This window comes from Loxodonta africana, chromosome 26 (genome assembly GCF_030014295.1).
Source record: "Loxodonta africana isolate mLoxAfr1 chromosome 26, mLoxAfr1.hap2, whole genome shotgun sequence".
Classification (NCBI taxonomy): Eukaryota; Metazoa; Chordata; class Mammalia; order Proboscidea; family Elephantidae; genus Loxodonta; species Loxodonta africana.
In genome coordinates this window covers 18,886,261-18,898,954 of record NC_087367.1, presented here as the reverse complement: position 1 = coordinate 18,898,954, position 12,694 = coordinate 18,886,261, and the positions used below count along the sequence as shown (strand labels likewise).

The 12,694-nt window shown below is 39.5% G+C and overlaps 1 protein-coding gene across 8 annotated transcripts in view; it reads right to left on the bottom strand.

The window, feature by feature from the left end:
* THADA (THADA armadillo repeat containing) overlaps positions 1-12,694 on the bottom strand; it is a 362,922-nt gene that overhangs the window by 327,128 nt on the left and 23,100 nt on the right. For all 8 annotated transcript variants that reach the window (XM_064277151.1, XM_064277150.1, XM_064277147.1 and 5 more), the window contains 3 exons: positions 12,203-12,325; positions 7,618-7,741; positions 1,628-1,779 (listed from right to left, as the gene is read on the bottom strand). In XM_064277151.1, the coding sequence (XP_064133221.1) occupies positions 1,628-1,779; positions 7,618-7,741; positions 12,203-12,325 (399 nt within the window). The remainder of the gene's footprint in view (positions 1-1,627; positions 1,780-7,617; positions 7,742-12,202; positions 12,326-12,694) is intronic.

Sequence of the window (12,694 nt, the reverse complement as noted above, 5' to 3'; positions counted from 1 at the left end):
AACATTAATTTATTTGGAGCTTCTATTACAGTAATAAATAATCACTGGTTCTAGTGACGAGGGTCTTAAAAAAAATTTCGATTAAGGAATTCAACATAGATAAAGCTCTTTAAAAAAAAAAAATGAAAAACCTTCTTTCTTCAATAAAACTGTGTGTTTTTCCTGTAGAAAATTTGCTATGGCTACAGCCAGATTACCTTTGTTATTCCTATTTAAGTCAGTTCCTTTGTCTGTCAGGGTTTACGTTTTACCTGGCCCTCATCCTCCCCCTCTTCCCCCTTCCAATACAGCTAGTTCAAGCGGAAAAATGCAAATCCACAGGAAGGCTGTTCCTGGTAAAGCTCCCTGTATGCAATACATCGAAAACAAAATGATACAATCGGCCTCAGAAATTCTGCAACACAGCTCCCACACCTTTATCGCATATAAACATCTACTCACATAAAAACAAAAAAAAAAATTTTTTTTAGCCTGTCCTAAAGGAGAAAGAATGAAGGATAGTTCACTGTGACATTCATGGAAAGACACAGGCTAAGAACAGGAGACACAGGTCCCAGTCCCAAGTGCCTGGTTGACAAGTTGCATGGAACTTGGAATTCAGGGTTGGGTTGATTCTACTAGGATTACTCCACGACTGTCTAATATAAGAGGGAAAACTACTGTAAACTTAAATTTGAAGTCGATTATAGGTATGCTAGTATTTAATGATGATTTACACAATATTAAAAATATTAAATGTACTGATTCAAAGATCAGTTTATTTCTATTTTAATTTTTGCTGTTTGATGTCTTTCATTTTCTATGACCTAAAACACATAAGAACAACGGCCTAAAGCATCTAAGTCATTTTTATAATATATTCAGTCCCTGAATTGCTTTATTAGTCAATTAGTAAGAACATAATAGTCTTTGACGTCTGAATGTCATTGTTCCATCATCTTGGGGTAGGGGGTTCCCTGCAGACCCATCTCCACGCTGTGGCTTCACTGTCCAAGCTCATCTTTGGTTCTCACCCCAAGGTCAGAGCAGAAGAAGAAAATGTCAGAACAGGAATGCGGGGGCAGGGGATGGAGCACGGCGCCTAGCGAGAGAACTGTTGCTAACCTCAAGCACTCTATGAGTTTCAGTCTCAGTTTAGCTATTGCTTGCTGGAAGACCAGAAATTTGTTTTATATCTCACTTATATTCAGCTTCCTAGCCTACGAAGGAAGGAGATTATCTTGAAAACCTTTAATTACTGTAAGTGATGTGTTTTGATCAAATATTAACACATCCAAAGGAACTGGGGAGGCTGCAGTTAACAAAAATCTACGAATAATCCTGTAAACAATCAAACCTACTGTTTCCTATACCTCCTTTATAGCAGAGCATTAAAAAAGCCAAAGCTTACTGCTTTGGGCTTTATTTTCATTTACCGTATTTCCTCCTTCTTCACCATTCCTCCCCACCTCCTCCCTATGAGCCAACAGCAATAGAGGTAGTAATGATAACTTATAGCAGTCAGCAGATGTGAGACAGGGCAGACAGAACGTGCCTGGGTAATTCACAGGATGCTTCCCCTGCTGCTAAAATAGAAAGTTTTCATGCAGATACCACGTTTACATTTACATTGGCGAAGTCCAAATACCTGAAATTGTACAACGGTTTTTGTTAACTTCATCAGAAGATCAAACGCTAAAACTTTCACGTCCTCAAAAGTGCTAGCAAAACATTCCATTAGTGCTTGGAAACGACCAGCATCAATATCATGGCTCAGCAGATACACTGTTTGGATTCCACCTAAAAGCGCAAACCACAACAACAACAAAACCGCACCAATTTAGAAGTGGAAAAAAAAAAAAACAGAAAAAGAAATTACAGTTTCAAAGTTACTTGGCCAGATTTATAGAAAATTAGCACAAAAATTCTCACTTCATACTTTATCCAAAGTAGGATAAAAGAGTAGTTTTTCCATTAATTTATTAGCTAAAGTGGCAAAATAATTAGTATTACATTCTCCAAATAGAAAATGAACATTTTTTTTAACCTTCCATTCTAAGGGTATTATACAGAAATTCCTAAGTTTTTTTTTCTTTTTTTGTTTTCTAAATAAACAAAAATAAATTTAGGAACATGTCTTTAAAAAATCTTCATAAAACGTTTTGACTTGGAACCAAAGTCCTACCACGCCTCAGGATGAACTGACAGAATATGTATGATGATATACCCTAACAGAGTTACTGGACGTCAAAGATAAAGGAAGTCCCTTTTGGCCATTCAGGCAGAACGTTCAATTCATCTACAAAGTGGAAAAAATTAGGCTGGCTTCACTCTTCGCCACAGCAACATGCAGTGCTAGAAGACAGTGGAGCAATGCTTACAAAATCCTCAGGGAAAGAAGGTGTGACGAAGAATTGTGTTATCAAATTCTTATTCAAGTATGAGAGCAATATAAACACTATTGAATGTGCAAGAAATCAAGGACTTATCTCAAAAACTCTTCTCAAAGAGAGACGAATTTCAGCCAACCAAGAGATAAACATAAAAAACTATCACAAAACATCTCATAACATGGAGGAATCTGGAAGGCATTATCCTGAGTGAAATTAGTCAGCTGCAAAAGGACAAATATTGTATGAGACCACTATTTTAAGAACTCTAGAAAAAGTTTAAACACAGAAGAAAATATTCCTTGATGGTTATGAGGGTGGGGAGGGAGGGGGAGGGGTATTCACTAATTAGATAGTAAAAAAAAAAAAAAAAGACTAGAACTATTTTAGGTGACGGGGAAGATAATACACAATACAGGAGAAGTCAGCACAACTGGACTAAACCAAAAGCAAGGAAGTTTCCTGAATACAACCAAATGCTTCTAAGGCTAGAGTAGCAGGGACAAGGCTTTGGTCATCTTCAGAGGACATCTAGGTCAACTGGCATAACAAAATGTATTAAGACAATGTTCTGCATCCGTGGCATCTGGGGTCTCAAACACTAACAAGCGGTCATCTAAGATGCACCAATTGGTCTCAACCCACCTGGAGCAAAGGAGTAATGAAAAACACCAAAGACACACGGTAAAGATGAGCCATGGGACAGAAAAGGCCACATAAACCAGAGACTACATCAGCCTGAGACCAGAAGAGCTACACGATGCCCAGCTACCACAGATCACTGCCCTAACAGAGAATTCCTGATGGAGCAGAACAGTGGGATGCAGATCTCAAGTTCTCATAAAAAGACCAGGCATAATGGCCTGACTGAGACTAGAGGGACCCTGCAGGTCACGGTCCCCATACTCTTTGTTAGCCCAAGATGGAAGCATTCCCAAAGCCAACTCTCCAGACAGGGATTGGACTGGACTGTAAGACAGATAATGATACTGGTGAAGAGTGAGCTTCCTGGCTCAAGTAGACACATGAGACTATATGGGCAACTCCTGTTTGGAGGCGAGATGAGAAGGAAGAGGGGGACTGGAGCTGGTTGAATGGACACGCAGAACACAAGGTAGAGAGGAGGAATGTGCTGTCTTGTTAGGAGGAGAGCAGCTGGGAGGGCATAGCAAGGTGTGTGTAACTTTTTGTATGAGAGGCTGACTTGATTTGTAAACTTCTACTTAAAGCACAATAAATTAAAAAAAAAAACACAAGTTTTGGTTTCACTGATACTATTGTTTTTCTGTTCTCTATTTCATTCATCTCTGTTCTATTCTTTATTATTTCCTTCCTTCTGCTAGCTTTGGGTTCTGTTTGCACTTCTTCTAATTCCTTAAGGTGTAAAGCTAGGTTATCAATTGGAGATCTTTCTTCTTTTTTAATGTAGGCATTTACAGCTATAAAATTGCCCCTAAGCACTTCCTTCGCCGCGTCTGGTAAATTTTGCTGTTTCCATTTTTTAATTATCTCAAGGTATTTTTTTAATTTCCCTTGTGATTTCTTATTTGACCCACTGGTTGTTCAAAAGCTCTGCTCAACTTTGAAGACTTCTCTGACCCCACTGCTTGAAATGGCTAGCACTTCCCACCCTCACAAACAAGCACTCCACAGCCTCCCCTTCCTTTACTGGAATTTTTCTTCATGGTACTTACCTCCATCTGACACTCCACGTATTTGCTAAAATATAAGCTTCAAAACGGAGGCATTTTGTTTTGTACACTGCATATTCTTGGCTCCTAGAACACTGTTTGACATATAATAAGTGCTAAATAAATATTTGCTGAACAAACCCTACAGGTACTAATTATGGAATCCAATTTTCACCCTAAGCGTTGTGACACTTGACTCTGAGTAAGAAAGATGCATACGGGTTATTCTTGGCCCAGGGTATTTTGTATTGACTTGCATCCCCAAAGTGATATGTTGAAGTTCTAATCCCTGTACCCGTGAATATGGCCTGATTTGGAAATACTGCTTTTTTCTTTTGTTATCAGTTAAGTTAAACGAGGTCATTACAGGTAGGTGGGTCCTAATCAGAAGCCCTTCTGAGTAGTGTCTTACAAGGGACGCAAACGGGTGAGGGAGGTGCCGTGCGTCTGTAAGCAACAAAGGAACACCAAGGACTGCCAGCAGTCACCAGATACTAAGAGAGAGGCATGGAACAGTTTCTCTCTCAAAGCCCCCACAAGGAATCACCACAGCCGAGACCCTGATTTGGACTTCTAACCTCCAGAACTATGTAAAGCCACCCACTTTGTGATATTTTATCATGGCAGCCCTGGGAAACTAGGACACAGGGTATGCTTGAGGAAAAGCAAAAGCTATTTTGACAGATTCCAAGTCACTGCCCTTCCATGAAATATAAAAACCCCATGTTAAACGTCCTTGCAATGAAGATGAATGATAAGTTTACATTTCCCATCCTTTATTTCATTGCCAAGGGGCCCTGGTGCCACAATGGTTGAGTGCTCAGCTGCTAACTGAAAAGGCTGGCAGTTTGAACCCATCCAGCAGCTCTGCAAGAGAAAGACCTGGCGATCTGCTTCTGTAAAGACTGAACCAAAGCCAAACCCACTGCCGTCAAGTCGATTCCAACTCATAGTGACCCTACAGGGCAGAGCAGAACTGCCCCATAAGGTTTTCAAGGAGCACCTGGTGATTTCGAACTGCCAACCTTTATGGTTAGCAGCTGTAGCTCTTAACCACTACATTACCAGGGTTTCCTCCATAAAGATTACACCCAGGAAACCCTATAAGGCAGTTCTGTTACCCGGGGTAGCAGTGAGTCAGCAACCAATGAAATTTAGCCTCCTTTAATATAATGGGTGTAATATGGCTTAACTCTATTTGCACTACCTCCCAGCTCTTTACCTAACATAATTACTATGCCATCAATCACTGCCCAATTACAGGTGACTCACTCATTAGGAAGATGACTCATGTTTTTCACTGTTAAAGTGAACTCTCTCAATTTAAAAATTACCATTACAGTTCAGCCTAGTGTTATTTCACATACATCTAGGTGCTACCGTAAACCTAATTGCCATTGAGTCAATTCCGCCTCATAGTGACCCTACAGGACAGGGTTTCCAAGGCTGTATCTTTACGGAAGCAGACTGCCACATCTTTCTCCCACAGAGTGGCTGGTGCGTTCGAATTGCTACCCTTTCAGTTAGCAGCCAAGCACTTAACCACTGTGCCACCAGGGCTTCTTCGGTGCTACTATAACTACATTAAATGTACAGAGAACTTTTTCTTAAATTGATAAAGTAATAGATCGCTCTCAGGTACAAACTTATTCTGTAAGTTTAGTTGAGGTACCATCAGAGGTGCCTAAAGTTGATAGACACCCCGTAGTTGTTTCTTGTGGCTGTTTTAACAAATTACCACAAACTTCGTGGCTTAAAATCACAGAAATTTGTTCTCTCACAGTTCTAGAAGCCAGAAGTCTGAAATCAAGGTGTTGGCGCGGCCACACTCACTCCAGAGGCTCTAGGAAGGAATCCATTCCTTGCCTCTTTCAAAGAATGGTGGCTGCTAGCATTCTTTCACTTGCGGCAGCATCTCTCCAAACCCTGCCTCCATGGTCACACTGCCTTCTCCTCTCTTCTGTGTGTTAAATTTTCCTCTGTCTCTCTCTCACAAGAACACTTGTGATTGCATTTAGGGCCTACTTGGATAACGCAGGATCATCTCATATCAAAATTCTACACTTAATCACAGCTATAAAGATCCTTTTTCCAAATAAGCTCATATTCACAGGTTCCAGGGATTTGACATGGATACCTTTAGGAGGGGCCATTTTTCAGCCAGCCACGCCCTCCTTAATCAAGTGATCAAACTTTTCATCATGAGTAATGGGAGAAGCTGACATCATGTACCTCCTGATGTAATACCCTGACAAGAACACCACATCACCTATGCAATACTCCTGCCAAAATTGCATAACCTGAATCAAGTCACACGGAAACAATCAGACAAACCCAAACTGAGAGACAGTCTTCAAAATGTCAATGTCATTAAAGACAAAGGCAGGCTAAGAAACCATTCCAGATCAAAGGAGGCTACGTGGGCATGGCAACAAAATGCAACCTGGATGCTGCATTGGATCATGAAAAAAATGTATTTTTTGCCATAAAGGGCCACTTATTGGGATAACTGGCAACATTTGAATATGAATCGTCTATTAGGTAACACTAAATTTGATCGTTGTGCTGTGGTTACGTAATTCACAAGAGAGAGATAAAGCAAACGTGCAAAATACTAACAGCTGATGGATCTAGGTAGAGGGTGTACAGCTGTACTTCGCTGTTGGGCTAAGCTTTTTGCAAAATAAAAAGTTGCAAAACTTTTTTTCCTCGAATGAAGCAAGCCTGTATTTACAGCAACCAATTTCTCCCTCCCCCAAGCTAAAAACTTACACTTTGCCTAAAAATGTACACTATAAAGGAACCCGACTGCAGTGGAAAGCACTCTGGCCCTCTGTCCATTCTGTCAGAAAGAGCAACTGAACAGGATATTTTCCTCTCTGACCACAGTCACAAAGCCTGAGCAAAACAAGAAATCCATGTTGAAACACACACACACACACACACTCACGTATGGGGATAAAAAGAATCATTTCTTGCCAAAAAGGAAGAAAAAAAAAAACAAGTAAAAGCGGAAAATTAAATGTTCACCCCCTTGGGTATCCCACAGAAGGAAAAACAAAGCACCGTTATTATATCGGAATGCCTGGAAATGACAGCCTCACATTGTCTTCCTGAAACCAGATCGAGGCTTATGAAACAGATAGCATATTAGGAAAACCACATATTAACCGCAGAGACTCACCGGGGAATGCTACATATAAGAGACTATTATTATTTTAATTTTTAAAACTTAACTTACAGAGCAGATTGGGCGCTATCTTAAAACAGCAGCAAACACATGAGAGCAAGAATTCTTTCCACAAAAAGTACAGTCCATGAAAACTATCGTTTAGAGTTGGCAAATAATGGTTATTGAAAACAGTTTCTCTCCTTTATATCCCTCACTGGCAAATTTAATAATGCCCAAATGAGAATTACATACAGAGGATAAAACCTCTCCTAAGAATCTAAAGAAAAGACAATAAAACTGAAACACCAGGGAAAGGAAAATACTGAAAAATTACATGTCTTCAAAGACAAAAGAATACTCTTATCAAACATTATTGAAAACTTACCTTCTTCGACAGGAAAAACTTCAGCTATTGAGCCTAAAATGGTTAAGGCTGAAAATCTAGTTGGATAGGAAGACCCAGGAAATAACGCTTCAAAAAGACTGCTGCAAATTGATGACATGAAATTCTGAAAAAAAAAAAAAAAATTACAGTAAGTATAATAGAGTTAACTCACAAGAGCTTACCTTCAAAGTATCACCTTTAAGAGTGGGTTTTGGGTTTTTTTTAATAAGACAGCAAAGACTGTTTTTTAACAACACTAGTTGCTTACTTCCCTTGATAACTCAGCTTGGCACCTTGACTGTGAGCTATGCCGTGACTTTCCTGAACCCCATCTTTGTAAGGTGAACAAGAAAGAAAATTCCTATCATAGTCCAGACAATTCCTATCATAGTCCAGACATATTTTCAGCGAAAGCTAGCCCTGTCAGCCCTAGCTCATGCCAAGGCTCTAAGAATACTGATTTTCCTCACCAGAGTTTAAGCTAATCTCCACTCAGGCCGCAAAGGCATGGACACTTTTTAAAGTTTTAAAATGACCAAAGAAGTATCCAATATACACTGCATGATAAATTTGGCTTTAATGACATAATTCCTACAAAGATCCAACTATTCCACTGTCTGCTACCTGCTCCTTTAGAACTTCTGCTCTACCATACTGCTTATACAAAGGATTATAAAATGAAAACTTTTAATGAAATGTAATTTAGAGGGCAGATTAAAAAAAAGCATATACTACAGACAGCCCCAGTCCCACCTGACTCTGGATGGGGTCCTTGCATCCAGACCTCTGGGCAATGACAAGCAACCTAGGTGATTTACCCTTTGGTCCCTTTCAAGTCCTAACATGCAAACTAGGTGATTTACCCTTTGGTCCCTCTCAAGTCCTGAGAGTTTATGAGTTTATTAATGTATTGGGTTTCAAAGTAATGGTGTAATTATTGGAAAACGTTCTAGTTAAACTGGCTTTAATTATAAAAATGAGTAAAAGAGCACCGATATTAAATCAAAGGGCAACAAGCTTATCCTTTAAGAATTATCCTATGCTAAAAAAAATGCTAACTATATCGTTATTTACATTTTTAGACTATGCAGGCAATCCCTGGATTATGAATGAGTTCCATTCCTAAATCTGTCTTTAAGTCAAAGTTGTACTTATTTCAGAACAGTTAGGTAGGGTTCATGTCTAACATCAAACGCTTGTCTTGGTATACAGTATACCTTTTCATGCAGAAAAAAACATTAAAGAAACACTTCCAGATACACTAAAACATCTTTAACATAATACTGATAATAATAATGTTTTGATGCGCATCACAAAGTAGTGCCCATTTGTTATTACAAATCATTGTACGTACCTGGAATTTTTAATACAATGGGCTTTACAGGGATTGGTTCATAACTATGGTTTGTACGTAAGCTGGACACTGGTAACCCAGGGACTGCCTGTAGTTCTGTGACCACACTAGGGGCGGAGACCACAGTTTACACATTTGGATCCCTCATCCTGAGCACAGTGTCCCACCCACACAACACATTCAATATATGTTCTGGTCACTTCTAATGGCTCCCTTGAGGCTTCCAAACGACGTGGCCTAGCCTTTAAAACTCTCTACTACCTGTTCCCAACTTGATTTTCTAGCCAGATTTCCCATGACTCAACACCTCCACTGCCCCAAGTATCTTATATCACTCACACCAGTGAATTCACCATTCCAAATTTTCCTTGCACTTTCTTACCTCTAAGCCTCCATTTAAACTGGTACTAGGAAAAAAATTATTTGGATTTTGGAGTAAACAGCAGATCTGGATTTGACTCCAGCCTCTACCCTCACTTACTAGCTAGTGACCTGGGGCAGGTTACTGAACTTGTTAAGCAAAGATAATGATGCCTACCTCCCAGCTTTGTTGTTAAATATTAAATGACAACGTGCATATAAAGCATTTTGTAAATTTAAAAGTACTCTAATTATTAATATTAGTCATTTAGGTCTGAAATAAGGAGCACAGGTGGCACAGTGGTTAAAGTGCTCAGCTGCTAACTGAAAAGTCGGTGGTTTAAACCCACCAGCGGCTCCATGGGAGAAAGCTGTGGCAGTCTGCTCCCAGAAAGATTTACTGCCTTGGAAACCCTATGGGGCAGTTCTAGACTGTCCTATAGGGTCGCTATGAGTTGGAATCGACTTGACAGCCATAGGTTAAGTATGAAATAAACTCCTTCACGAGACCAGAAAACATCATTTCCAATTAATCACCTCCTCTTCCCTCCCAGCACTTGGTGTGTCGATACGCACTGAGCCTACCACACTATGCATGGCACCACTGTTACAATGATGACAATGATGATACAATGCCAAGGCCGCAACCTCCAAAAACCAAAGGAGACTACAAATTGGGAGAAAATATCAAAAACTACTGATATCGTAAAATTGACTCAGATCAAGACTCAAAGACTAATTTTCACAAAGTAGATAGTCACAAGCAAAACTGAGAAATCAGGGCAACACCTGCCCAAAAGTAAAGGCGAGAAGGCAGGAAGGGACAAGAAAACGGAACGAATGGACATGGGGAACCCAGGTGAAAAGGGAAAGGGGGAAGAGCACTGACACATTGCAAGGATTACAACCAATGTCACAAAACAATTTGTGTATAAATTTTTGAATGAGAAACCAATTTGTGTTGTAAACTTCCACCTTAAGCACAGTAAAATTTTTTTTTAAACTGAGAAATTTATATATACAGTCACGCACCACATAACGTTCGTTCAGGCAACCTCTGACCGTATGTACATCCACGGTCTCATAAGGTTACCCAGGCAGTCCCCGGGTTAGGAATGCCCAACTTACATATAAGCTGTAGTTATGAACCAACACCCAGAAAACCTATTATATTAAAAATTCAAGGTATATACAGTGGTTCATAACAGATCAAAACATTATTATTATCATTACTGTATTATTATGTTAAAGATGTTTTAGTGTATCTGGAAATGTTTCTATAACGTTTTTTATGCGTAGAAAGGTACACTGTATACTGTATACTAATACAAACATGTGGCTAGCTGACATTAGATACAATCCGTACCTAACTGTTCTGATTTACATACAAATTCAACTTAAAGACAGCCTTAGTAATGGAACTTGTTTGTAATCCAGGGACTGCCTTTATATATAATATGGTGTTCAAACAACGTCCTATTTCACAGAACGTACCGTGGACATTAGGCAATGCGTGACTAAATTCAGAACCTGCATCCACAATATAGTTTTTGTGCTCTAAGTATCTAACTGAGATTTCATAAATTTCACCTTATCCCTTACAAAAATAAGCAGAAGAGATGTGTTTTCTTAAATCTAGCAATGATCAAAAAGAGGCCAAAAAACAACTGCCATTTTCAGAGTGACTTGTAGTTTATAAACCCTGGTGCTATAGTGGTTAACAGCTACGGCCACTAACAAAAACGCTGGCAGTTCAAATCCACCAGGCACTCCTTGGAAAACCTATGCAGCAGTTCTGCTCTGTCCCATAGGGTCACTATGAGTCAGAATCAACTTGACGACAACAGGTACAGGTTTTATAGTTTAAAAAGAGCTATCTCACTTGGTTCTCAAAAGCAACCTTCTGAAGGAGGTTGCTGTACAGTTGAGGAGTCCCATTAAGTCAGTCAATGAATAAGTGGCAGAACTGGGACCTAAACCTATGACGTTAAGTTCAGGTTGTGACTTTCTAATCTTCACAATGGGACTTTTCAAAGGTGAAGGAATATTCTTCTTTAGATGGTTTTTTACCTTTTAAGTACAAAATTGAAAACCAAGCCACCCATAGTAATGTTTAGAGTAGGCAATGAATATGTCATGGCTCGAATGTATCATTAATTTATTATACCTGTTTCCTTAAATGAGATAAAATAGATGAGCACCGTTCTCTATCTGGGCCTTGGGAGAAAACAAGGGTCTGCTTGTGAAAGGCTAGATTTGGGGTGGGATTCTTACTCAGTGAAAAACTTGTTCGGTTCTGATGGGTAGAAATGGAGGGGAAGGGTTGTCAGGATGAGCTCTGGTCTAGGCTGGAGCTGCTGTACCTGGGGTTCCGTCTAACCTATCAACACAATGCTCTGAAACCCAGCCCTACTCTTCAAGCTCGCCCCGAAATGGGATAGACAAGAACCTTCAAAACTGGACCACGGACCAGGAGTCACTAACATTAAGCAACTGTAAGTCAATTAGTCTAAAGGAGAAGCAAGCTCAGACCCAGCAGTCTTCTAACATGGGATGACATAGGGGAGTTCAGGGCCAGGCAACCATCTTTTTTGTTTTAAAAGTACTAAATTCATCCAGCTCATAAGCTGTAAATTATTGAGATTAGCCCATTAAAGGCATTCTGTGACAGACCAGAAATCTACCTCTGGTTCCACAACCCCAGGCCACCACAAGAGAGGTACCAAAGCACCAGAAGGAATATGGAAAACCTAGGCTGCAGGAAAAAAGAACACTATTGACCAAGAGACTTCCATTTCTTTTCCTTTAATGTTTGTTTATAATTGTTTCAGGTTTCTTAAAGGTCTTTATGACTAGAAATACATCACCTACCTTGTACTGCTGTAAAGAAACAGAAGGGTGCTGGTTGGGTAATTCATTCTCTGGTTCATGTTTGGACATGCTTTGCTCCAATTTATACAGTACCTGAGAACTTTCCTGTATCCTACAAAACAACTTTTGAAAAAAAGAAAAATGAAGCGCATGTGAGCCACACTGAAATTAAAATGGTAGCCTAAAAGGCGACGGAAGTTTAAAACTTCAAGGAAGGAGGGCACTGGTTTTTAAACCCTTAATATTTTGCAGTGTTTCGTTTTGAGAGAATATTAACATTTATATATTTGAAACCAAAAACCAAGTACTACCGCAAACCAGAATATACAGTCATTACACCACACAATTTTCCTATTTCCTTGAAATTGGCATGAACCTGAAGATGATATACTCATCTCTATACCGATTCTTTACCCCATCAATGTGTTGCGTGATTAATTCAATTTGGACTATTCAATAATGACTGTTTCATGAGACGCTTAAAGAAACTAG